The 23712-nt window shown below is 39.0% G+C and overlaps 1 protein-coding gene across 3 annotated transcripts in view; it reads left to right on the forward strand.

The window, feature by feature from the left end:
- FGD4 (FYVE, RhoGEF and PH domain containing 4) overlaps positions 1-23712 on the forward strand; it is a 145308-nt gene that overhangs the window by 26625 nt on the left and 94971 nt on the right. For all 3 annotated transcript variants that reach the window (XM_042946231.1, XM_042946232.1, XM_042946230.1), the window contains exons 2-4: positions 1933-2085; positions 10852-11035; positions 16174-16684. In XM_042946231.1, the coding sequence (XP_042802165.1) occupies positions 1933-2085; positions 10852-11035; positions 16174-16684 (848 nt within the window). The remainder of the gene's footprint in view (positions 1-1932; positions 2086-10851; positions 11036-16173; positions 16685-23712) is intronic.

The raw sequence follows: 23712 nt of genomic DNA on the forward strand, positions 1-23712 counted from the left end.
ATTTATTTTTGAGACAGGGAGAGACAAAGCATGAACGGGGGAGGGGCAGAGAGAGAGGGAAACACAGAATCGGAAGCAGGCTCCAGGCTCCAGGCTCTGAGCCATCAGCCCAGAGCCTGACGCGGGGCTCGAACCCGCGGACCGCGAGATCGTGACCTGAGCCGAAGTCGGACGCTGAACCGACTGAGCCACCCAGGCGCCCCTAAATAGGCTAATTCTTAAAGTGGTGTCATCTTTTAATGTGTAACAGTGTTGATCTATTTTTCAAAGATTCAGTATCCTCCCGTTTTCTCATTTAACCCATTAACTGCCTTCTTTTTATAGATTTGTTGCTATAGATCACATTCTTTCAGTGCCTCATTTTACAATTGCGTTATAGTTTCTGCCTCTGATTTGGAGCTAAGCTCTGGCTTTTCACTCTTTTGTCTCAAGGCCACACTTCCAGACCCCAGAAGGTGGCCTTTAGAACCACCAAACCATCCTTGAGATCACTGTGGAACCAACATCCCAATGCTCCTAAAAGACTAAGTGGTTGGATGTCATGCTACAGATTTTAGAGATAGACTTTGCCTACTTCACCCAGTTCTTCTAAAAAAGTAGATAGGCTCACACATTTAAAGATTCAACCTTTTATTTCTTCTGTTTACAATTGCAGTAATATGCTGTCAAATAATCTCTAGATCTTGCATTCAAAGCCTTCTGTTTGGCTAAAGAATGTTTAATCCAGCCAGCAGCTCATTTTAGCAGAAGGGTGTCTGATGAAAACCCACTTAATTTGTTTCAGCACTGGGTCTCTAAAACTTCTTGACAATACTTAAAACTGTTAATATCTTCTAAAACTTATTTTACCAAGATAAATTTCAAGGAGAATGCAGAAAATAAAGCAGTAGTATGTGCAGATTTTAATCAATACTGTTTAATATCAATTGAAATAAAAGGGAATTTTTTTACTCAGTAAAAAGTTGATTGGGTTTTATTAGCTTTTCTTGTTTTGAATAATTAAGGCTTTTTATCTCTCCTAGTTTTGTTTTTAGTTATTTGGATTCTGTAAAAATGAAACTCTGTTTTTAAACCAATGATAGTTTCTTAAATGGATCATGATCTCCCTGGTAGAAATTGTATTTTCTCCTAAGCAGGGTCTAGTCTATTGTTAATATCACTATGTCAACTAGAAGAAAGGAAAGTTTGAGTAGTATAAAGAGAAAGCACTGGCACACGATTTCTTAAAAAGTCTCTGAAACTTAACAATTAACTTCTTAAATCAGGACTCAAAAAGTTTATCTATTTTTCTACATCTTGGTCTCATGATGCCTTTCAGTATCGACATTTTAGAGTTTTGAGCTATAAATATGACAGTATAATCGGTATAATCCTTTTGTTGAAAACATGGGTATTAGCTTACAGATGTAGATCTGGACTCTGGTAAACTAGTGAGTGAGGGAAGGGTATATGTATTTTTTCTTTATTCATCGAGCCGTTCTTCTAGAGTCGTTAGGTCAGCTGTCATGTTGGTGCTTTCCTGCTTTGTTCTTTAGAGTCACTCAATGACTGGTGACTGGCTGCTGGAAAGGAAAGCTTTCAGCAGATTAATGCTGGGGCCCTCCTGTCTTCTCCTTCACCAGTAGCAGCTGCATTCTGCCCTTTCTGTGGCCCTGAAAGGAAGGGAGGGAGGAAGAGAGGGAGTGTGTGTGTGGTGGGGGAGGAAGGGGCTCGATCTCTGTCAGCGTGCATTACCGAGGTTTCTCAACACATGGAATGAGATCTTTCCCAAGAAATTCTGTCAAGGCCAGTACACATGGGAAAAATATTTCTATGCTTAGTCTTGTAACTGTGATTGTTTTTGTTTTACGGGATAAAAAGGAATTTAGGTCATGTGACATAGCTGTGCTCCACCTCTGTATTTACCTGTCCTTTCTTTTTCAACTCTCCCAGGCATCAGTACCTGTCCAAAGATCACTCTAGTTCCACCTTGTGTGAAAAGCAGCACAACCCCACGGGTTGATCAGAATGTATCTGATGAAGAGGCTCAGGGAATAAATGGAAAAACGCCAGCAAAACACTCAGCTGCAAGTCCAAAGCCACAAGGTATGCTGGTGGGTTGTTTTTTCTTTTTCTTTTCCTTTTTTAATTAGATTGGGTGTTTTGTTCATTGGTGAAGGCTATCCAGAAGAATGATAATGACTAAGAAAGAGTTTTAAGCTTTCAATGGGAGGAATTGGGTGCATTTATTTTTTTCAGGGGAAAAAAAATCAGTCTCAGGCAGAGTTGGGTATTTGTTCTGCTCCTAAAACACCTTATACATTTTTTCTCTTAGGGTTCTTTTCGCATTGCTGGAATTACTGTCCCCTTACAGGGACACTTCATGTATTATGCTTGACCTCGTACAGGGCCTAACTTACTATTTGCATAATAAATGTGTGACAAATGAATGAGTGCTGTCAGAAAGTCAGTATGCCTTGCTAGATTTCAGAGGATCTGTGAAACAGATCATTGTAAAACCGTGCTTAACATACTTAGTAAATGTGATTTTCTACTGTTCAGGAACTGGGGCTTGAAAAGGCTTCACAGAAATTGAAATAAATGGCTCATCCATTCAGGAATTGAGCAGCCAACAAGGGGAGGAAACAATTATAATGGTGGAAATCTTTGAATATTTTGTTCAGGAACCATTTCCTTTTAGCAATAAATTTCTGGTGAACCAGGTATTAACTGTGAGAAGCACAAAATTACAGTTTTGATGGTACACAGTAAGGCCTTTGGAAACGTTAACACAAAGCTAAGCTCTACTATGATTTAATGTGTAGTTTCTGCCGAATAAATTTTTATTTATACCAAATGCTGAGCATTTTGATTTATGTTGTATTAACTTTGGTCTCTTTCCTGTTCTTGCAAGGAAAAAAGTGTTATAGAGAACCTATCATAAAAGAGTGACTGTTACTCTTTAAAGTTCTTATGTTTTTAGGATTTCTGAAAGAGACCTTTAAAAGGGGCTTATCTTCCAGATTATGGGACGTTTTCCTTTTTGTTCTCACTGGTAGCTATATTTGTAGTCGTATCAAGTATGACTGTCAAGTAAGGTCAAATAATTGGTGCTTCAGATGAATGGTCCATTCATGAGTTTATAGCCTTTTATTTTGGCCATATTTCTCCCTATATAATTCATATGAATATGAACATAGACATTTTTTTGAGCATGATTTAAGCTATTTTATTTACAAAATACAAGGTTCCCTCTTGCTCATTAGACCTCAGCTGACAAAGATCAAATGAGGTAAGACTATAAAAAATGAATGCAATTCAGTTTTATGTAATTGCCCAGATCACAAACAGGAATTTCATTATTTAATAAAGTCTTTTTTGGGAAGATGCATTACTTCATTGTTTTTCATAGTTCATTGAGATAAATTACACAAGTGTCCTTCCTGAGCTATGTGCCAAAATAATCATATTCTTTAGAGAGACAACACTTGAGCTTGCTTTTGCTGTTTGTAGCTTAATGAAAGTTTAATAGAAGTCAGTATTTTGATATTTAAATACATATTTACTTCCTGTTTTGAATATGGGTTAATATAATTTTATATAACTATAGGGACTATTTTCAGATTTTAAATAAATGACTTTAGAGAACATTATACTTTTTAAAAGTACTCTCACTCATTGTTTGGCCCTTCCCTAGTTCCCCAGCTAAAATTTTAACCCCACCCTAACCCTTGATATTTTGTGTTTCCTCAAACGTATGTTGTGTTTTCACATTCACTGCAGTCTGACCTAGAATATATTTCACTCGTCCATCTTAGTTTTCTTCTGCCTTTGTACTGCCAGTCCCTCCATAGCAGAGCATGCCTTCAGCAACACTTGTTGAATTGGCTCCCAGCTCCATTACCATGTTTCCTCTATTTTGTTTCTGCTGTTCTTTGCTTAAGACTTGGAGGAATGTGTGCCATATAGAGAAAAACATTCAGGAGAGAAGGCTACATCTTGGTATTGTCAGATCAGCTGCCAAAGAGATTGAGGACTACTTATTGACCAAATGAAAGTGTTCTCCACCCTCTAGTGGAGAGAAGCTTACTTTTAATTTCTCCAAACTCTTAAGAATATTTGGATAACTGAAGGGGAGAAAGCAAAGGGATATCATGGGGACTTCCTGCACACATCAAGAGATTATCACACTGATATCTTTATTCCCACTTAATTGCAAATCGTGAATGGTGAGCCTACTGACGCTTTAAGCTCCATTATGTAATTTTAATTTAATTGAAGATGCTTATTTCTTTCTTGAGAGAGAGTGCACACATGAGTGGGGGGAGGGACAGAGGGAGAGGGAGAGAGAATCTTAAGCAGCGAGGCTTAGTCTCAGGACCAATCTCAGGACTTCTCAGCACCGTGAGATCACGACCTGAGCCGAAGTCAAGAGTCAACACTCAACTGACTGAGCCACCCAAGGGCCCTGAAAATTCTTATTTTAGATAAGTGTTCTCAACTGGAGACAATTTTGCAGCCCCACCCCGCACCCCAGCCCACCCACTCCATCCCACCCCACCCCACTGCCCATACTTGGTATTGTCTAGAGAATTTTTTGCTTGACACCATTTGTGGGAGTTTCTAATGGCAGCTAGTGGGCAGAGGCTAGGGATGCTGTTCAGCGTCTTACAATGCACAGGCCAGCCCCCTCAAAACAAAGAATTATCAGCTATGAAATGTCAGTAGTTTGAGAAACTCTGATCTGGATCCTCAAAAGAGCTCATAAATAAATGTGTTTTTTTTTTCCTCATGTGGAGTGCTAATAATATCATAGCTACAATCTATTTTAGTGATATTTATTTTATTTATTTATTTTTAAATTTTTTTAATGTTTATATTTGAGAGAGAGAGAGAGAGAGAGAGTGTGAGCAGGGGAGGGGCAGAGAGAGAGGGAGACACAGAATCCGAAGCAGGCTCCAGGCTCCGAGCTGCCAGCACAGAGCCCGACACGGGGCTCGAACTCAAAAGCCATGAGATCATGACCTGAGCCGAAGTGGGACGCTCAACTGACTGAGCCACCCAGGCGCCCCAATTTTAGTGATATTTAAAAGGAAGCACAATATTAAATACATTTATTCATGGTGATTATATACTAACGTGTCTGGAACAATATCAGGTTTCTATTTTTGTGTTTACTAGTAAGTAAGTCATGGGGATATAGTGTACAGCTTGGTGATTATAGTTAATAATACTGGATTTTGTATATTTGAAAATTGCTATGAGAAGAGATCTTCAAAGTTCTCATCACGTAAAAAAAAAATGTTAACTGTGTGGTGATGGATGTTAATTAGACCTTGGTGATCCTTTGGCAATATATACAAATATTGGATCATATTATACACCTGAAATGAAAATAATGTTGCATGTCATTATATCAATTAAATACCAACAAGTATTTTTGAAGAATTATGGTTTTTAAAACAATAAAAGTGCTAAATTTTAGATGACATAAGCTTACATTTGAATGTAAGTAAGAGCCTGTAGCTTTTGAAATGGATTCCTTCAATAGTTAGGGCTTATTTTGCCTCAGCCTCAGAAATACCCTAAAGCCTTGGAAAACAATGGTTTATTCACTTCATACCGATCCTACCACTCAAACAAATAAATTACTGAGCAACTTCCAACATAAGTCTTTATTCTTGTTTACCACTTTTAATATTGGCCTATTTCCTGCCATGCTAGACATAACTCAAAATAACTTCCTTGGCAATTAAAGCTAATAGTTCTTTTTCTCTTAGGAGCTTTGATCCACAACATTCTCCATAGTTAATTATTTTGATAGAGCCTACATATTATCACTTATCAATCATTAAACCTTAATGTTTAAAAAGTATCATGAACTTTGAAACATTATTGCCTAAATAATTTAAGTAAATGTAAAGTACTCAAACCTATTCCATTTGCTCTTAAAGTAAAGCATTCTATGTGTAATGTCCCATTTTTAAAGTATAATATGTTATAAATGTATAATGCATTAATAATAGCCAGCTATATAGGACGCCTAGCTGGTTCAGTTGGTAGAACATATGACACTTGATCTCAGGGTCATGAGTTTGAGCCCATTTTTTTTTTTTAATGTTTATTTATTCTTGAAAGACAGAGCACAAATGGGGAAGGAGCATAGAGAGAAGGAGACACAATATCCGAAGCAGGCATCAGGCTCCGAGCTGTCAGCACAGAGCCCAACGCAGGGCTCGAACCCGCAAACCACAAGATCGTGACCTGAGTTGAAGTCAGACACTTAACCAACTGAGCCACCCAGGCGCCCCTCAAGCCCCATGTTAAGCGTAGGGTTTGCTTTAAAAAAAAAAAAAAAAAAAGCCAACTATTGTTTTTCATAGTAAGTAAAATAAGAGTAACCAAATCTTCTGGTAATCCCCAAATTTAAACTATTAATTTGGGGGTTTTTTTCATGTTCAGTAATTATTTTGGATGGTTGGATTTTTTTTAATGTTTACTTATTTTTGAGAGACAGAGTGTGAGCATGGGAGGGGCAGAGAGAGGGAGACACAGAATCCAAAGCAGGCTCCAGGCTCCAGGCTCCAGGCTCCGAGCTGCCAGCACATAGCCCAACACGAGGCTCGAACTCAAAAGCCACGAGATCATGACCTGAGCCGAAGTGGGATGCTCAACCGACTGAGCCACCCAGGCGCCCCTGGATGGTTGGAAATTTTTAAGTAAATTGTTTTATTGTACTTATGGTCTATAAAATTGGCTGTAATAAGCCCATTTTATTTATAGTCAACTAGATAATGTCAAACTTAGCATGTCCATAACTGGACTGCTGATCTTCCCTCCAAAAATTGCTTTACCTGTTTTGTCCCTTGATGAAAATTCCATCCTTCCAGTGGTTCAGGCTGAAGGTCTCCAGAGTCATCCTTGATTCCTCTCTCTTTCTCTCATACCTCACATTTATTCTTCCAGGAAGTCTACTTTTATTTATTTATTTTTTAAGTTTATTTGAGAGAGAGAGAGCATGAACAAGGGAGGGGCAGAGGTAGAGGGAGAGAGAATCCCAAGCAGGCTCCACACTCAGCACAGAGCCCCACACAGGGCTTGACAACTGTGAGAACATGACCTAAGCCAATGTCAAGAGTCCGAAGCTTAACTGCCTGAGCCACCCAATTGTCCCAGGAAGTCTGCTTTTAAAACATACCTGGAAACCAACGTTCCTCACTGCCTTCTTCTAAGTACTCTTGGCTCTTGGCTGAATTTCCACAGTACTCTCCTGACCCTTCTCCCTGCTTCTACCCTGTTTCTCTGCACTGTCAACATTGCAGCCAGAGTGACACAGTTGGACAGAAGTCCTGTCATGTTATTTATCTTCACAGAAGTCTGTGGCAACTTCTCATTTCACTCAAAGTCACTATTCTTACAGTGTTCCCCAAGATTCTACATTATCATGCCCTCCCTCTGACCTCAGTACCTACTCTTGCCTGTTTGCTGCTTTGACTTCAGTCACATTGGCTTCCATTATCTCTAGCTTGTTCTCTACTTGATGGCATGCTCTTCCCAAGGTAACTCCCCCAACTTCCAGTCTTCTTCAAATCTGCACCTTTCCAAGAGGCCCCCTTTGAATGCCCTACTTAATACTGCAATCTGCACTTCCTACCATATTCCAGATCCCTTTAATCTTGTTCTGAGCCCTCCCCCTTCTTTCTTAGCTCTCACCACCTTCTCATATATGGTTTACTTATTGGACTTTTTTGTTTCATTTCCTTTGCTCATTGATAATATCAAGTGGATAGAACTTAATACGTATTCAGTAATACTGAATTAATTTAAAATTTTTAAAGCTCTGTATAGATATGTAAGAATTGCTGTAGGATATATATTTTGGAAATGTCAAGTTCTTTTTTTTTTAATTTTTTTTTTTTTTATTAACGTTTATTTATTTTTGAGACAGAGAGAGACAGACCATGAACAGGGGAGGGGCAGAGAGAGAGGGAGACACAGAATCTGAAACGGGCTCCAGGCTCTGAGCTGTCAGCACAGAGCCCGACGCGGGGCTCGAACTCACAGACTGTGCGATCATGACCTGAGCTGAAATCAGATGCTTAACCGACTGAGCCACCCAGGCGCCCCTGGAAATGTCAAGTTCTTAATGGTTCTGTAAATTTATACTCCCTCCCAGAATGTGTGAGATTTCATATTGTCTGATTCCCTCACTGACATTTGGTATTGTCAGATTTAAATTTTTTTGTTAACTTGACGGTGCTGAAATAGAATCGTATTTTAAATTTAATTTTCATTTCCCTAATTATTAGCGAGGTTGAACACTGTTTTTCTTACTTTACATCCCTTGGGCTACAGCGGGAAGAAGTAGTAAGTTAAGTTTCAGGATTGAACTGGAGGTGCTGATAGAACACCGAGGAGATGTCCAGAAAGCATTTGGAAGTTGGGTAAAAGAAAGATGAGAAATGATGAGAGAGGAGGTGGGGGAGGGAAAGACAGTCATTTTTACATCAGTTACAGATTTTGACCAAAATACACATTATTTCCCCCTAGGACCGTGTTTCTGATGCGTTAGCCATTCATGCATCATCTTGAGATTTTTGTCATATACCTGTAACATTTGTACTCTTTTATTTAAGATGTGCATATTTACTTTATTTTCCATTTGGGTTGTCTCCCTTTGCTGAGATAGATGCCTCCTCTGTGCTTCTAAAACACCCCAATGCCCACCTTTCCCAACATCGCTAAGCTGTTTCCTCACTAGACGATGAACTCCTTGATAACACTAATTTGTTCCTTCGTGTATTCCACAAATTTGCCAAGCACTGTGCATGCGGTTACTGTGAATATATTTGTGATCAAAATAAACTTGTTTCTTACCCTCACAGAACGCCAATCTTGTGAAAGAGAAAGCTTTATATCTCTAATATACTTACTGTTTTATTTCTGGTTGGTGCAATACTGTTTGACTACCTAATCATAATAATTTATTATAAACACTTTGGAGAAAAAGTACACTATCCTCTGAAACAGTTTAAGAGATAGGCATAGTTGAGACAGGAAAATGCCTGATATGTATATATCTCCACAGGAAATTTTTCCTTAAAATTGACAAATGTCACACTTATTTAGGTATGTATCATCTTATTTGAGTTTTCTAAGCATCTAAGAGAGTCTGATATGTAATAAGTAAGTCATGTTCACTGAGTAAACTCTGGATGGATGAGTTACAAGAATTTCATAACAATATTTATATAACCATTTTTACCGGGCTATAAAGAACATATTCACTCCCTTTTTTGAATATTCTAATTAGGAATGTTGAAATTATTTCTGATATTAAAACTGCTTTTTTGGTGGGATCTTGTCCTACTTTGCTATTTTGGTATATATTCTACACAGGAAATTTTTCCTTAAAATTGACAAATGTCACACTTACTTAAGTCCCTTCTTTTTCAATGGATACTATATTTAACCATCCCCACTGAGCAGATCTTGGTAAATAATTCCATTTCCATATAAAAGAAGCATATCATTTTTTTAATCGGGATTTTCTTCTTGCCTCAAAAGGGAATGAGGTGAATTAATTATTCTACCTCTAGTTCATTGTGATATGTTTTTCTTCTTCTTCTCTGAAAGAATTGATAACTGGCATAGAAATGATGACATCTGGGCCAGTGAGCATCAGGCAACTGTCAGCTAGCCGAGTTTATAGAAGAAATGAGATGACTAAAAACCAGGATAACCAGCTGGGGGAAAATGGGGCATGTAATTAGGAGACATGATTCTCCTCCCTTCTTCTGGAAGTTAGAAGGGTTTAAAAAAAGAAAAAAGATGATTTTATTTAATTTGTTAGAACCAGTTATAGAAAAATACATACATGTTCTATAATCCTTTGCCCAGAATGTTAATCTAAGAGGCAAAGTGTATTGATTTTCAAAACTGAAGTAATTCCTATACTGGTAAAGCACTTACGGCATATTATATTTTCTCATCTACAGAATTCCTCATCTGTTAAGAGAAATTCTGTGGATTTTAGTATTTCAGGAAATGATCTGTTAACTGAGGGAAGGGCTTAGTAGTAAGCAACGAATCTGTGGTGTATTAATACAAGGCAACAATTAACATAGCAGACAATACTAGTAGAACTCCTATCACCCCTTTTGCTGGATGTGTGATGAGGAGCAGTGCTGGAGGAGGAAGGAGCTAGAGTCTGGGTACCAGTCATGGATTCAGATCAGCCTTATTCCTCCAGGCCAATCACTTAACCACTCTGAGCCTTCATAGACATAAGAGGTGAATAACGCTACCTACCTCAAAGGACTGTGATGCAAAAGATTTCCTCTAAGATCAAATGAGATAAGGAGTTTTTGTTAAATGGGAAGATGCTACAGTAATTACTGTTGTTTGATGTTGTTTTGTTGGCTTTTATGTCTAATTTACTAGCTTTGGATTCTGGTATATTACTTAACACTTTGTTGTTAGAAAATCTGTTTTGTAGCAAGCAGTGTATCCCTGGGAATTAGTTTCAAACTTAGTACTTTCTTTTCTCTGTTTAGATAAATAACTGCTGTGTTATCTCTAATAGGCTTGGGAAGGTCATAGAAATATATAGATCCTTAGATGTTTAATAAGGCCATATTTAAAATGACCTAAAATTAAAAGAACCGCTTGATTCTTGGAGATGGGATTTCCACAGGACACAGCGAATGTCTAAGATAGATAGAAGTCTGTTGATTAAGATTCAATACAGACTTGACAGACCCCTTTACAGAAGCTTGATAATGCTGAAGATTTTTGCATGAGATATGAAATATGTTTGTTGTGGAACACATCTTAGTGAAATATTCAATTGTTTTCATTTTTTGTCGACAGTGCCTCCAAAGCCATTACATCTGCAGAATCCACCTTCGTCTAATATACACCAAACTCCCAGGCATAAAGCTTTATCTAGTGCAAAACCAAGGATGGAGGAAGTTAAACCTGCCTCTGCTTCTTGTGTCTCAAAAGAAAAACCCAGCAAGGTATCTGATCTCATCAGTCGCTTTGAAGGAGGCAGGTAAGAGCTAGTATACAATGGGAAAAGGACGTGGGGAGAGAAAAGCTGTTTGTTTCATTTTAAGATGATAGAGTAATAGATTCTGTAATTCAAAAGTATTTTATTCTACTAGGTTTGGTAGGCTTTTGGAAAGAGTAAATTTTAAAAATATTTAAACTTGCCCTAATATGAATTACCATTTTCTGTATATGACCGGTGTGTAGCACTCTGTGCCAGAAGCTTTTTTATCATGCTGTGTGCTGTATAGATCAATAGATACACTCTCTCATTTCCTTTGTATCTGCCTGTGTCACTCTGGGTTACTCCATTGCATCCTTCTGTTTGTGGCTAGATGTCTGGGTTGGAAGAGCAGGAGGTTGCCTCTATCTCTTTGTTTCTCACTTTGTATGTTTGTGCATGTAGTTTTTGCCGGCCTGTGCCATCTCTGTGGCCTTCTTTCTGACCCACTTTATTTAACAGGAGTCTTCAGTACCCAGTCAGTCCGTAGTCCCCTCTCTTCCCTCCTTTGTAAGGAGGAGATATTGCCAGCAGCAAAATGCATGCTCAGTTTTGCATTTATTAGATACAATTTTATATTCTTTAGTCCTAATGTTTCAAAAAAAAGTAGGTGAAAAGTGTATTTCTCACTTAAAGATAAAAATAAACTCATATATGACCTCAGTTGCTTTTTCTTGGAATGCCCATCACTGATGTAAGTAGAAGTTTTTAAAAAAAAATTTGTCAGAAGGATTTTAATTTTATCTGTCACCAAAAGTCTGTATTTAATTAAGCAACATATATAGCCTCCCTTTCATCCTTGAAGCTAAATGTTTCCATTTATTCTGGTGTAATACTTGGGAATGGTTTCCCACTGGGTGATTTCATGATTTATTTGCAGGATGTATTGTTATTTATATAGTGGATCATAGCTTGGAAATACTTCAAAAATCTTCTGAAAATTGTGACCAAGTGCAAAACTACAATGTCCCTCATTTAAAATGCTGGGGTGCCTGGGTGGTTCACTCGGTTAAGTGTCTGACTTGGGCTCAGGTCATGATCTTGTGGTTCGTGGATTTGAGCCCCATGTCGGGCTCTGTGCTTAACAACTCAGAGCCTGGAGGGTGATTTGGATTCTGTGTCTCCCTCTCTCTCTGCCCCTCCACCAATTTGTGCTCTCACTCTCTCTCTCTCTCTCTCAAAACGAATAAACATTTAAAATAAAATGAGACTATAGTAACAAGTTCTTGACAAAAGGAGTCCAGAAGCTTGTCTTCATTTTTCATTCCCAATCAATTGTGGGCACTTGAGTCATAAACACTAAAACTTCAACATCTTTCCCTCTGAAGTAGGAATTTTAATACCTTTGCTACCTTAAATTATAGTAATCTTTACTAGAATGATTTAGGAAAGAACAGTTAAATTTTTTTTTTCTCAGGGCAAGTTGATTCAGTAGCACAGAGAATGACCCTTAACGTGTGCAGATTCCCAGGGCCAAATCCAGTGACTGCATAATATCAGGAAATATCAGGAAGGCCTGGAGCCGGGACCCCTGTCTGTAGTGCATACCTGGTCTGGGGGTGGCTTTAGAAAGCCCATGGGGCACCTGGGTGGCTCAGTCGGTTGAGCGTCCAACTTCAGCTCAGGTCATGATCTCGCTCGCGGTCGGTGAGTTCGAACCCCACGTCGGGCTCTGTGCTGACAGCTCGGAGCCTGGAGCCTGCTTTGGATTCTGTGTCTCCCTCTCTCTCTGCCCTCCCCCGCTCATGCTCTGTCTTTCTCTCTCTCAAAAATAAATAAACATTAAATAAAAAGATTAAAAAAAAAAAAGAAAAGAAAAGAAAGAAAGCCCTGAGTGGGTCAGTATTAACAGGTTGAGCCTTCTGATTCTCACCATTTTGGTAACCCAACTGTTTGCATTCCTGCCCATACACAAAATGGACGTAGTTTTTCCACCTGTTAATACCAGTTTTCTTTGACTCTTTCAAACCTCACAGATTCAAAGTCATTTTTTGATGCAAAGTTTGAAGGTTGTATCTAAAGAGAGATGTTGTGGCTTAGGACATTTTAAGCAAACTGGCTTTAAGTGTAGATAGAATGTAACGTGAGCATTTTGGCAAATCTGGTGAAGGGGTGTTACTTGTAGCAGAGTCTGCTGCCAGTTTTAAAAAACGATTGTCTGTTCTTAGTGAGGTATTACTAGTAGGAACTGGCCCTAAAAGTGTGTGAATGGGTTAGCATTGCATTGAGTCTACAGGACTTGAATGGAAGTTGTATTTCCTGTTGAGTGATGTCCATGCGCCTACAGTGTATGCAGCTCTCAGGTTTCACCCCAGTTATTACAACTCAGACTAGCATTTTGTGGAATAGAGATTCATCAGGCCAAGTTACCACAGTAAACTGACAGGAAGAGTGGGATCATAGACCACCAACTATTAGACCACCCTATTAAGACTTTACCTAGGAATCAGAATTTTGCTCTGCAGTAATGCAGGTAACACTATTAAGATGAATGATTTGGAGGATGTCGTTGGAGCATGTAAATTTTATTTACTTATTTATGTATTTATGTATGTATTATTAGGTTTTTTGGTTTTTTGGGGTATAAGACAAACTGGTATTTTTAACCTATGAAAGATTTCAGGATTATAGAAAGAAATAACATCTTCCGTGAAACTGAACACTGGTTTTCCTAAGGCACTTCAAGGCCAACTGTTTTTCCGCACGGTCTGGTGTCCACAAACCAGCAGGAATATATGTATTGGCTCAACCACTGCTTTTACTTACCTCTCCCCACCTTATCCCTATCCCACCTCTACCTGCATATCCCCTGCATGTTACTTATTACAGGAAGTTCTTATCTTTCATGCCTAACTATTCTTTCCAAAAATCCCAAGCAGGTCTAAAGTTTGGTTCAGAGGATCTGCTGAGGATTTTTCTATTGGGTTTCTGGACACTGATGTGGGCAGGAAAAGGAAGACCATACCATTCAAATGTCCAAAGACTGCTTGAGAAATTGTCTAGGCTAAGGGTATACTCTCCCAGAAGGCAAATATTAATGGTGGAGTATGTGATATTTATTTATATTGACAACGACCAACTTTATATATGTGACATTTTCCCCTGCCAGATTTTTCCTTCCCTTCCTGTGATGCTGAGCTTACCTTGTCTTTTTTTCCTCCCGCATTACCTTATTGCTGTCTGTTGTTCTCTGTTCCATTCTCCAGTCCAGATCAGCAGTGTCCAGGAGGAGTAGAATGAAGGGAGAAGGAAATGCACATCTCAGCACTGTCCGTGAACCGTGTTGCTGTGTCCTCTACCCTGTAACATCAGTCTGCTCTGGGGAAGAGGCCACCTCTGGACTTTATTCCCACATTTTATATGCAGCCTGATCCCTTGCTTCTCACTCCATCTTTCATGTTCTAGTGTGTTACAATGTGGGGTTAAGACCATGGAATTTAGAGTCAGTCTTTACGGTTTGGACTCTAGCTTTATCATTTCTTAGCCATGTGATGCCACCACGTTATGTAAGTGTCCAAGCTTCAATTTCCCTATTTTGGGGTCCTGTTTTCAATTATTATGAGTAGAAACAAATAATGTAAAGAATACCGTGTACTTTCCAGCACTTAATAAATGTTAGCCACTGGGCGTGCCTGGGTGGCTCAGTTAGTTGGGCGTCTGACTTTGGCTCAGGTCATGATCTCGCTGTCCAGAGTTCTAGCCCCACATCAAGCTCTGTGCTGACAGCTCGGAGCCGAGAGCCTGGAGCCTGCTTCAGATTCTGTGTCTCCCTCTATCTGTCTGCCCTTCCCCCTCTCATGCCCTGTCTCTGTCTCTGTCTCTCTGTCTCTGTCTCTCTCTCTCTCTCTCTCAAAAATAAATAAACATTAAAAAAAACTTTAAAATAAATGTTAGCTGCTGTTATGAATTACTGCCATGATCACCATCACAATCACAGTTACTCATTGCTGATTACTGAGCACTTTCCTATTTCCAGCACTGTGCTAAACGGTGGGGGTAAAACAGAACATGATAGGCATGTTCCGCGCCCTCACAGACTACTAGTCTGTACTCATTTTTGTCTCCTTATTAGGTCATAGGAATCTCTCCAAGACTGCAGCCCAGAGATTTATGTTTTTCCTCCCTGGAATCCTAGATTAAACTGTTATGCAAATATTTCTATGGGGACATTGTAATATATTGGTGGTTGGGTTCCATTGTATACTATTAAGAGTTATATATAATATCAAGTAATAACAAGGGCTTTAAGGAAGACTAAAATGAGATGTGTAGTTGGTGGTAGAGTGTGCTATAATAGAATAATCCAGGAGGTGATGTCTGAGCAGAATCCTGAATGAGGGGAAGGAGTCAGCCTTCCCATACCTAAGACATACCAATGTCTTAGGGAAGTTGTCTGGGCAAAGAGAACAACAGCTGCAGAGATCCTTAGATGCACACATTGGCTTGTTGGGAATGTGGGAGTAGCAAGGAGGCAGGAGGGGCAGGAGCACGGCAAGGGAAAAGAATGGAAATGAACGAGGCTGGGGCTAGCAGGGGCTTGTGTGTACACAATCCTGAGCCATTGTCAGAATGCTAGGCTACCTGTAAGTGTACAGGGTGCCCTCAGAGAGTTCGACCTCCGTGGTTGACCTAGAGAGATGGATTCCAAGGGGTGGAGAGTGGAAGCAGAGAGATAAGTTAGGTTATGGCAGAGCAGGTGACAAAGTTTCTGAGAATATGTGTTCCGCTTTCCAAACAAAAGTAACCTTTGGTTTCCAACCTGTTGATAAACTGAGGGGCTGACTATACTTGTTTTTAAAATGTTATGAAAGTAAAATCTTGGAAAAAGATGGCTTTATTAACTATAAATGTTTCTCACATCTCTGTCCTTACAAATGAGCCATACTGATAAACAACCTAAGGAAATGTTCCAGACCCCGTAGCTAATGCTCAGTCTTATCATCTTTATTGAAATGTTTATTTAAGGGTGTATAGTATCCCAAGAGACTGAGAACTATACCCGCCTATTCTAATCCACATTTCTAAAACCGTCAGAGGAAAGTCTTCACTAAATACCTCCTTTCAGCTGGAATAAGCTGGTCTGTCTTATAGAACTTTCCCATGCCAGTGTTTTCACCCTTCTTTTGTATTTTATCTTCTAGCACATTATCAAATTACAGTGATTTGAAGAAAGATTCTGCTGTGCACCTGAATGCTCCTAGGACACCAGGAAGGCATAAATTGACAACCACCCCTCAGCAAAAGCTCCTCTCCCAGCATCCACCACAGAAGCAGGGAAATGACACAGATCCAACTCAGGGTGTACAGACTGGTGTGGCTAATGGTGTGATGGCAGCACAAAACCAGATGGAGTGTGAGGAGGATAAAGTGGCCACTCTTAGCCCAGATACTCCTATTCAAACTTCAGAACCCTTGCTTGCTATGAACTTAGTGAATGGAGAAGGAAAGGAGAAAACTTCCACAGAACCCGCATCACCCACGGCAAATGACTATGATGGAAACGCGTCTGATAGTAGCTGCAGGACCTCCACTGTCAGCCAAGTGCTCCCCCTAGAAGAAGGAAGGGCAGATGCGGAAGCAAACGTGCAAGAGCGGGAAGATGGAGAAAGCCCTCTGGAACAGGAACAGCTGGACCAGCACCAGGAGATGAAGGTAAAGCTGGAGACTGGCTCAGAAGTAGGAGGAAGCACCACCTGTTCCACTACTGTCTTAAAACTCTACTTAATAGCACTGGTGAAAGCAATGAGTCAGATCACCCACACTACCAGTTAAAAGTTTTAAGCTCTAGCTGCTAATGGATGTTTCCTCTACTCTATGAGAAAATACTTCACTTTTTCTTGTGTAGTTTCTGTTGATCTTTCTCTTGTGATTTCAGGAGTCAGAACGTTCTGAAGACTTTAATGTAGGAAAACCACAAGCATATTGTTTTTACTTGCATAGGAAGAAAATGTTCTTTGTTGCTCTAGATGTTAGGGACACATCCCTAGTATATTTACGGGATAAGCAAGAAGAAATTGTATACTCTTTGCTTTTCAGACATTTCTAATCTAGACCTGGAAGAGTAACTTGAACCAGCAAATGTTTCAAGTAAGGACAGAAATATGGAGGGGGCGGGGTACCCGGGTGGCTCAGGCAGTTAAGCATCCAATTCTTGATTTTGGCTTGGGTCATGATCTCACAGTTGGAGAGTTCAAGCCCAACATCAGGCCCTGTGCTGACAGTGTGGAGCCTGCTTGGGACTCTTTCTCTGCCCCTCCCCCACCCAAGCACGCACACATGCTCTCTCTGCGTCTCTCAAATAATAAAAAAAACAAAAATTTTTAAAAAGGATGCAAATATGGAATTATTCACAAATTATTCCGCAGATTATAACCATAACTCTTTCCAGGCTTCTAATTTAAAAATTTTTTCTAACTAGTATGGTTTTAAAACAATTGACTTAATCTTGGATTTAAAGATGATCTCTTTAAAGATCATCTTAGTTCAGCAATTCATTTATAGAAGTAGAAACAGTTCTAGAAATCACTTCCAGAAAGTTGATGTGATTCTCTGGGGTCACAACAATAGCCTGGACCTCTTGGTGTTCTGACTCACAGGCCAGTACTGTGTCCCTGATGCAAGAAATCACAAACTTAAGTGCCTGAATGCAGGAAATGTCAATGAATACGGCATCCATGAGTAATGTACTAGAGAGAGGTGAGGCTGTGGCAAAATGGAAGTTCACATCCTTTCTAAAGAGGGCTGCAGTTCATTGAACTGCTTGAATGGCATTTCTGCCTGTGTGCAAAATCTAAGCTCACAAGGAGCTGATTTGCTGGTGAGATACGTTCATAATTTACTTGTGCTATAGCAGAAGCTTTGATACAATTCTTATAACAAGACCATTGCATTTGTATTCTTTATTCATGTCAATATAGTGCTTTGAAGAGATTAATAAATATGGCCTTTACACAGTACTTGGAATTTCTTGGGTCAAAGGTGCACTATAAGCATCATCATACAGTTCCCTAGAATAGAAAGTTTGTTTTTGTCTCCAAGGACAAAAAAAGTTCCCATTGCTCAGTCTCTTTTTGATTATAAATAACAATCTGTGTGGGAGAGTTGAGAATTGAAAATTTGATAATTATAGGAAAATCTGTAAATGACAAATCCAAGTCCTAAATCTAATATTTAGGATTTTTTAAAGTTTATTAATTTTAGGACACCTGGGTGTCTCAGGTTAAGTGTCCAACTTGAGCTCGGGTCATGATCTCATGGTCCATGGGTTCGGGCCCTGCATCCAGCTCTCTGCTGACAGCTCGAAGCCTGGAACCTGTTTCAGATTCTGTATCTCCCTCTCTCTGCCCCACCTCTGCCCGCATGTGCTCTTGTGTGCTCTCTATCAAAAATAAACATTAAAAAAAAATTTTTTTTTTTAATGTTTATTTATTTTTGAGAGAGAGAGAGAGAGAGAGTGCATGCGCAAGCAGGGAAAGAGGTAGAGAGAGGGAGAGAGAATCCCAAGCAGATTCCACACTGTCAGCACAGAGCCCGACATGGGACTTGAACCCATGAAATGCGAGATCATGACCCGAGCTGAAATCCAGAGCTGGACACTCACCTGACTGAGCCACCCAGGTGCCCCTCTGTTTAGCATTGTTTATGGTGCTGTGCCTTAAGTGGCATTAACATTAGGCAGAAATTCAAAAGGACTGACTGATAGTAAAATATCAGAGTAAAAAGTGATTGATTGATGTTTTTAGAACTTTAACTAAAATGAAATCCACAGTATGGTATAGTTTTCACCAACCCTGAAAAAGATCCCAAATAGACAAAAAGCCAGTGGCTTATTTTCTTCCAGTTAGTGAATTAATTTTAAATGCTGACTCTCAAGCAGGGAAAGTTTAAATAAGGAAGTGGGTGGGAGAAAAGTGAGTCATACTTGGTAACATTATCTGAAACAATAAAGAAACAGGACATTGCAAAATGAATCTCTTCACTACATCTTGATGTGGTCATAGATTTTAGTGTCTCTGTGCTTGAACCATGGTGAACAGAAGAGAAGGGTAGAATCGAGAACTCAAGACTCCTCATTTGTCCTTTTATAGTTGGAATGATGCCACCAGCAAGCATTTATAAAACAGTAAGAACTATTCTTATTAATATTTTGATTGGTAATGCCTGTGGTTGCTGGGTACTACTTTTTTTTTTCCTGTTCTATATTATTATCTGTACGTTCTCATTGATGAGTCTTATTTGGTTTGGGAAAGAATTAATAGGGCTTTCTTATTAAACTAGCAGAACGCAATAGTACAGCTGGCCTTTCTCCTAAGTGGGAATGTAAATAGTAGATGGCACATGCTATGTGTGGGAAGAAAAATGACATCTTCTCTGCAGAGCTATTGCTACAAACACTACATGTGTCTCTCATCTAAAGGGGAGCATTAAGATTTAATATATATGTGGTGATAATATGTTCTCCTTTGCTGCTCTGGTGTCTGTTATATTGCATTGGTTCAAATATGCAAACATAAATATTAGTAATGTTAAGGTGGTAAATTTTATGTTATATATATTTTGCCACAGTTAAAAACAAACAAAAAGAAATGTTAAAAAAAAAATAGTATATAGTGGAACCATTGGAACCAGGAAATCTTGATGCTTCTTCTGACTTGTCCACTAACTAGTGATACGACCTCAAACAAATCAATTAAATTATTTGTGCCTTTAGTTAAAGGATATAAACTGGATGTGATCTTAAGGCCCTTTTCAGTGATAATGTAATAATAATTCTATGCTGTTTTTAATAGGTATATTTCTTTGTTAGTATAGCCATCCCCCCATATTGTCAGCTGCTTCTTGAACTGTCTGGTGTTTTGAACGTCTAAGATACTATGGAATACTTTGAATTTCACTCTGCAGACAACTGAAAAAAATTACTTCAGTCTCAATATAATTCGATGTAGAGACTTAAATCAGAAGTCTTAAATAAGTTTCATTAGAACCAGTATTAATTATTTTTAATGTTTATTATTTACTTTTGAAGGAGAGAGAGAGAGAGGCAGAGTGCGAGCCGGGGAGGGGCAGAGTGAGGGGGAGACCCAGAATCTGAAGCAGGCTCCAGGCTCTGAGCTGTCAGCACAGAGCCCGAAGTGGGTCTTGAACCCACAAACTGTGAGATCATGACCTGAGCTGAAGTCGGTCACCTAACCCACAGAGCCACCTAGGCGCCCATAACCAGTATTAAATTTAATGAGTATTTCTTAAATGCCCACCAAGAATGAGAGCAGGAGGGATTGGGGGATGGAGGGGTAGGAGCAGAATAGAATCACAAAGATAGTTCAGGAAAGTAGATACACATTAAACTAGATCTCTTTTTTTAATTTTTTAATGTTTATTTTTGAGACACAGTGAGAACGAATGAATGAGTGGGGGAAGGGCGGAGAGAGAGAGGGAGACACAGAGTCTGAAGGAGGCTCCAGGCTCTGAGCTGTCAGCACAGAGCCCAACATGGGGCTTGAACTGACGAACTGTGAGATAATGACATGAGCCGAAGTTGGACACTTAACCGACTGAGCCACCCAGGTGTCCCCACATTAAATTAGTTCTTGAACAGGCATTATTAATAGTAAAAACTGATTTGAAAATTGTCTCAGCTTGTGTAACTTTCACTGATATCTAATGTATTGTGATCAAGAATCACTTCAGTGGTGAATATAGAATACTGTTACATTTACCATATAAAAGATAATACCTACCTCATTGAAACTCTTGTCCCTACCATATTTGAGCAAAGCTACACTTTTCCAATATTTAAACTTTTGCAGCATCAGTGATCTAAAATATAGCCAGACACCTCAAAGTAGGCAAATTGTTGTTTTTTTTAAACCTCTGAACTAAAGGAAAATTGTGAGTACTTTGTGACACCTTTAGCTCTTACCCACAAGGTGTTATCAGTGTCTTTAAATTAAAGTTAGATATGTATAACATGAGATTAAAAAACTGAAATCTACTAAAGGGGATATGTTATAAGGAAACCTTAAAATCTGTACATGACAGGGAAGGTAGGGGCAGAAGAATATCATGTGTGCCTGTGCAGGCATGCCTACCTGAGGGCACAGTGGGCAGGGTGTGGACAGTATTATAATAGTATTTGGCATGATGAATTTGGGTTATCAAAAATAGCTTGAACTATATTAAGAGGCTCAGGTAAATGGGTCAATCAGTACATTTTAGAATGAATTTCGTTTGAAAATGGTTATTTTTTTTTCCCTCAGATCTGTGTGCTTCGGTGGGTAAGCTTCATTTGAAATGCACTAATGTGGAATGCAGTCATTGATTATGCCACATAATAAACACCTCTCTTTATAGTTTTCATGAGCCTGTTAGTATCCAAGATGTACTTTAACAGGTTGTATTTATAGATCTTTCTGAGATTTATTCAGTGTTTCCTTCCTCTATATTTCATATTGTAGACCAAATATAAACACATAGATGTGACCTTTTAAAGACTAAAGTTGATAGAAATTACATACCTGTTGGCAGCATAAACTCAAAGAAGCAATGTATTTAAATTTAGTAATAGCTTTATCAAGAATATTACAGAAACATTTTAAGTTAATCATTCATTTCATGAAAAATGAAAGAAATTGTATAAAAAGTGAGGAATTAATGAAGATAGAGATTTGGTAGAACTGATGGAGAATTGATAGAGATTTATAGAAACATTTTTGTTTAAAAACTTAAATTTTCTTTCTAGTTTTTTTTAATTACTATTTTACTTATATTTTAACATAATCTTTGAGAGTTTATAACCTTTGAACATACTCAAATAAAAATTAAGAAGACAGGGGCACTTGGGTGGCTTAGTTGGTTGAGCATCCAACCCAACTCTTGATTTCTGCTCAGGTCATGATCCCAAGGTTGTGGGATCGAGCCCCAAGTTGAACTCCATGCTGAGCGTGGAGCCTGCTTAAGATTCTCTCTCTCTCCCCCTGTCTCTGTCTCTCTCTCTCTGTTTCTCCCTTTCTCCATCTGCCCCTCACACAAGAATTTAAGATAATCATCTCTTAAGGAAAAGAATGACAGAGAATCAAATTCAGAAGTATTGCAAGTAGAATGTCAATGCTGTAATCCAAGTTAAGTCACTTTTCCTTTTTCTCCTTTAATTTCACTTAATTGTAACTCTTAACACTGTTGATTTTGCAGGATGTAATGTGAGGTATCAGAGTTTTCTGGCAGTTAAAACATAATGTTTACCTTGGCTGTCACTTTCTTGTGGTGGGCTATAAGTCTTTTTTCTGTAAGGCTTTGAATTTCTTTTTTTTTTTTCATTTTTTAAAAAAGTAAAGGTTGGGGGCGACAACTGTTGAGATCATCTTAGACCTGAAGACAAATAGTAAGTTACTCTTAGCTATTTCTTCCCTTGCCAGCTCAGCTTTCATTCCAAGAATATGAAAGACAGCAGAAGCAAAGGAATTATCCAGCTTCACTAATCAGTCTTTGTTGTTGCTAGTATTACAGTGAAAGTTCTCACTGAAGTTGTTGGAGTTTTAAAACAATGTGTAGAATAACAGAAAAGGTGTCCCACTAACCATATGGATAGTCCATATGAGGATCGCTTTTCTTATTCACTTAGAACTGAATGGTGAATTTGGAAAGTTCTTTATTTTGTGGCGACTCCATTTAGTCTATTGGAAAGGTATAAGAAAGCGAGGTGAGAAAAAATGAACCTCAGAGAGCCTGTATCTGAAAAAAACACCTGTTCCATTTGCAAACTCATTGTGCCAGGCTTACTGTCCTAAGTGCCAGAAACACCTAGGATGTGAAGAGTACACGTCCTGCCTTCAAAGCCTTGGTCTACCCAGGGGAGAAAGATAAGAGAAAAATCACCATGATATGGTGCAATAAACACATACTTCAAAAACACAGACGAGGAATGACCTGAGCCTGGGGAAGGGCTGATTGAGGGGCAGGCTCCTGAGAAGCAGTTGAATTTAGCTTGAAGAAAAGTAGGAGAGGTTGCTGGTTGGTTCAGAATAGATGGGAATGGGGTTAGGCAGGGAGGAGTGGCTCTATCTAGGCAGAGGCAGAGTATAGGAAACAAGCAGTGGCAAGTGGATAGATGTCATATTTGTGGGTACTCCTGGCCTCATAATACGAGGCCAGAGGGCCAAAGAATTGAGTGTGAGAATAGGATAGGCTTAAAAAGAAAACGTAAGCTAGGGACAAATTGCAGGCGGTTTGTATGCCTAACCTGTATCTTTTCTCCCCTGAAAACAATGAACAATCCTCATAGATAATAAAGAAAATGCAGCAAAGCATACAGAATACAAATCACTCATAGTTCTACTACCCAGAGAGAGCTGCTTTGATATTTAACATTCCAACTTATTTTTTTCTGAGCTCATTTTTGGGAGAAAACAATTTCAGTAGCCTAATGTATGGTCATTCTGCATCCTGTTTTGTAGGATTAAACATAGGTGCTTTCCTGTGTTATTTCAAATTTTCCATAAGCCAAATACTGTGTGGCCTCAGAGGCATTTAATTAAAGCATGGAAGTGACATGATTATACATCTGTGGGTTTTAGAAAAAATGAGTCAGATAAAAGGAAAACAGATGGAGCAGAGTTTGCAAGCAACTACAATAATCCAGGTGTGAGAGGATGAGGTCCTGGACAGATGCAGCAGAAGGTTAGGAC

The sequence above is a fragment of the Panthera leo genome, chromosome B4 (genome assembly GCF_018350215.1).
Source record: "Panthera leo isolate Ple1 chromosome B4, P.leo_Ple1_pat1.1, whole genome shotgun sequence".
Lineage (NCBI taxonomy): Eukaryota > Metazoa > Chordata > Mammalia > Carnivora > Felidae > Panthera > Panthera leo.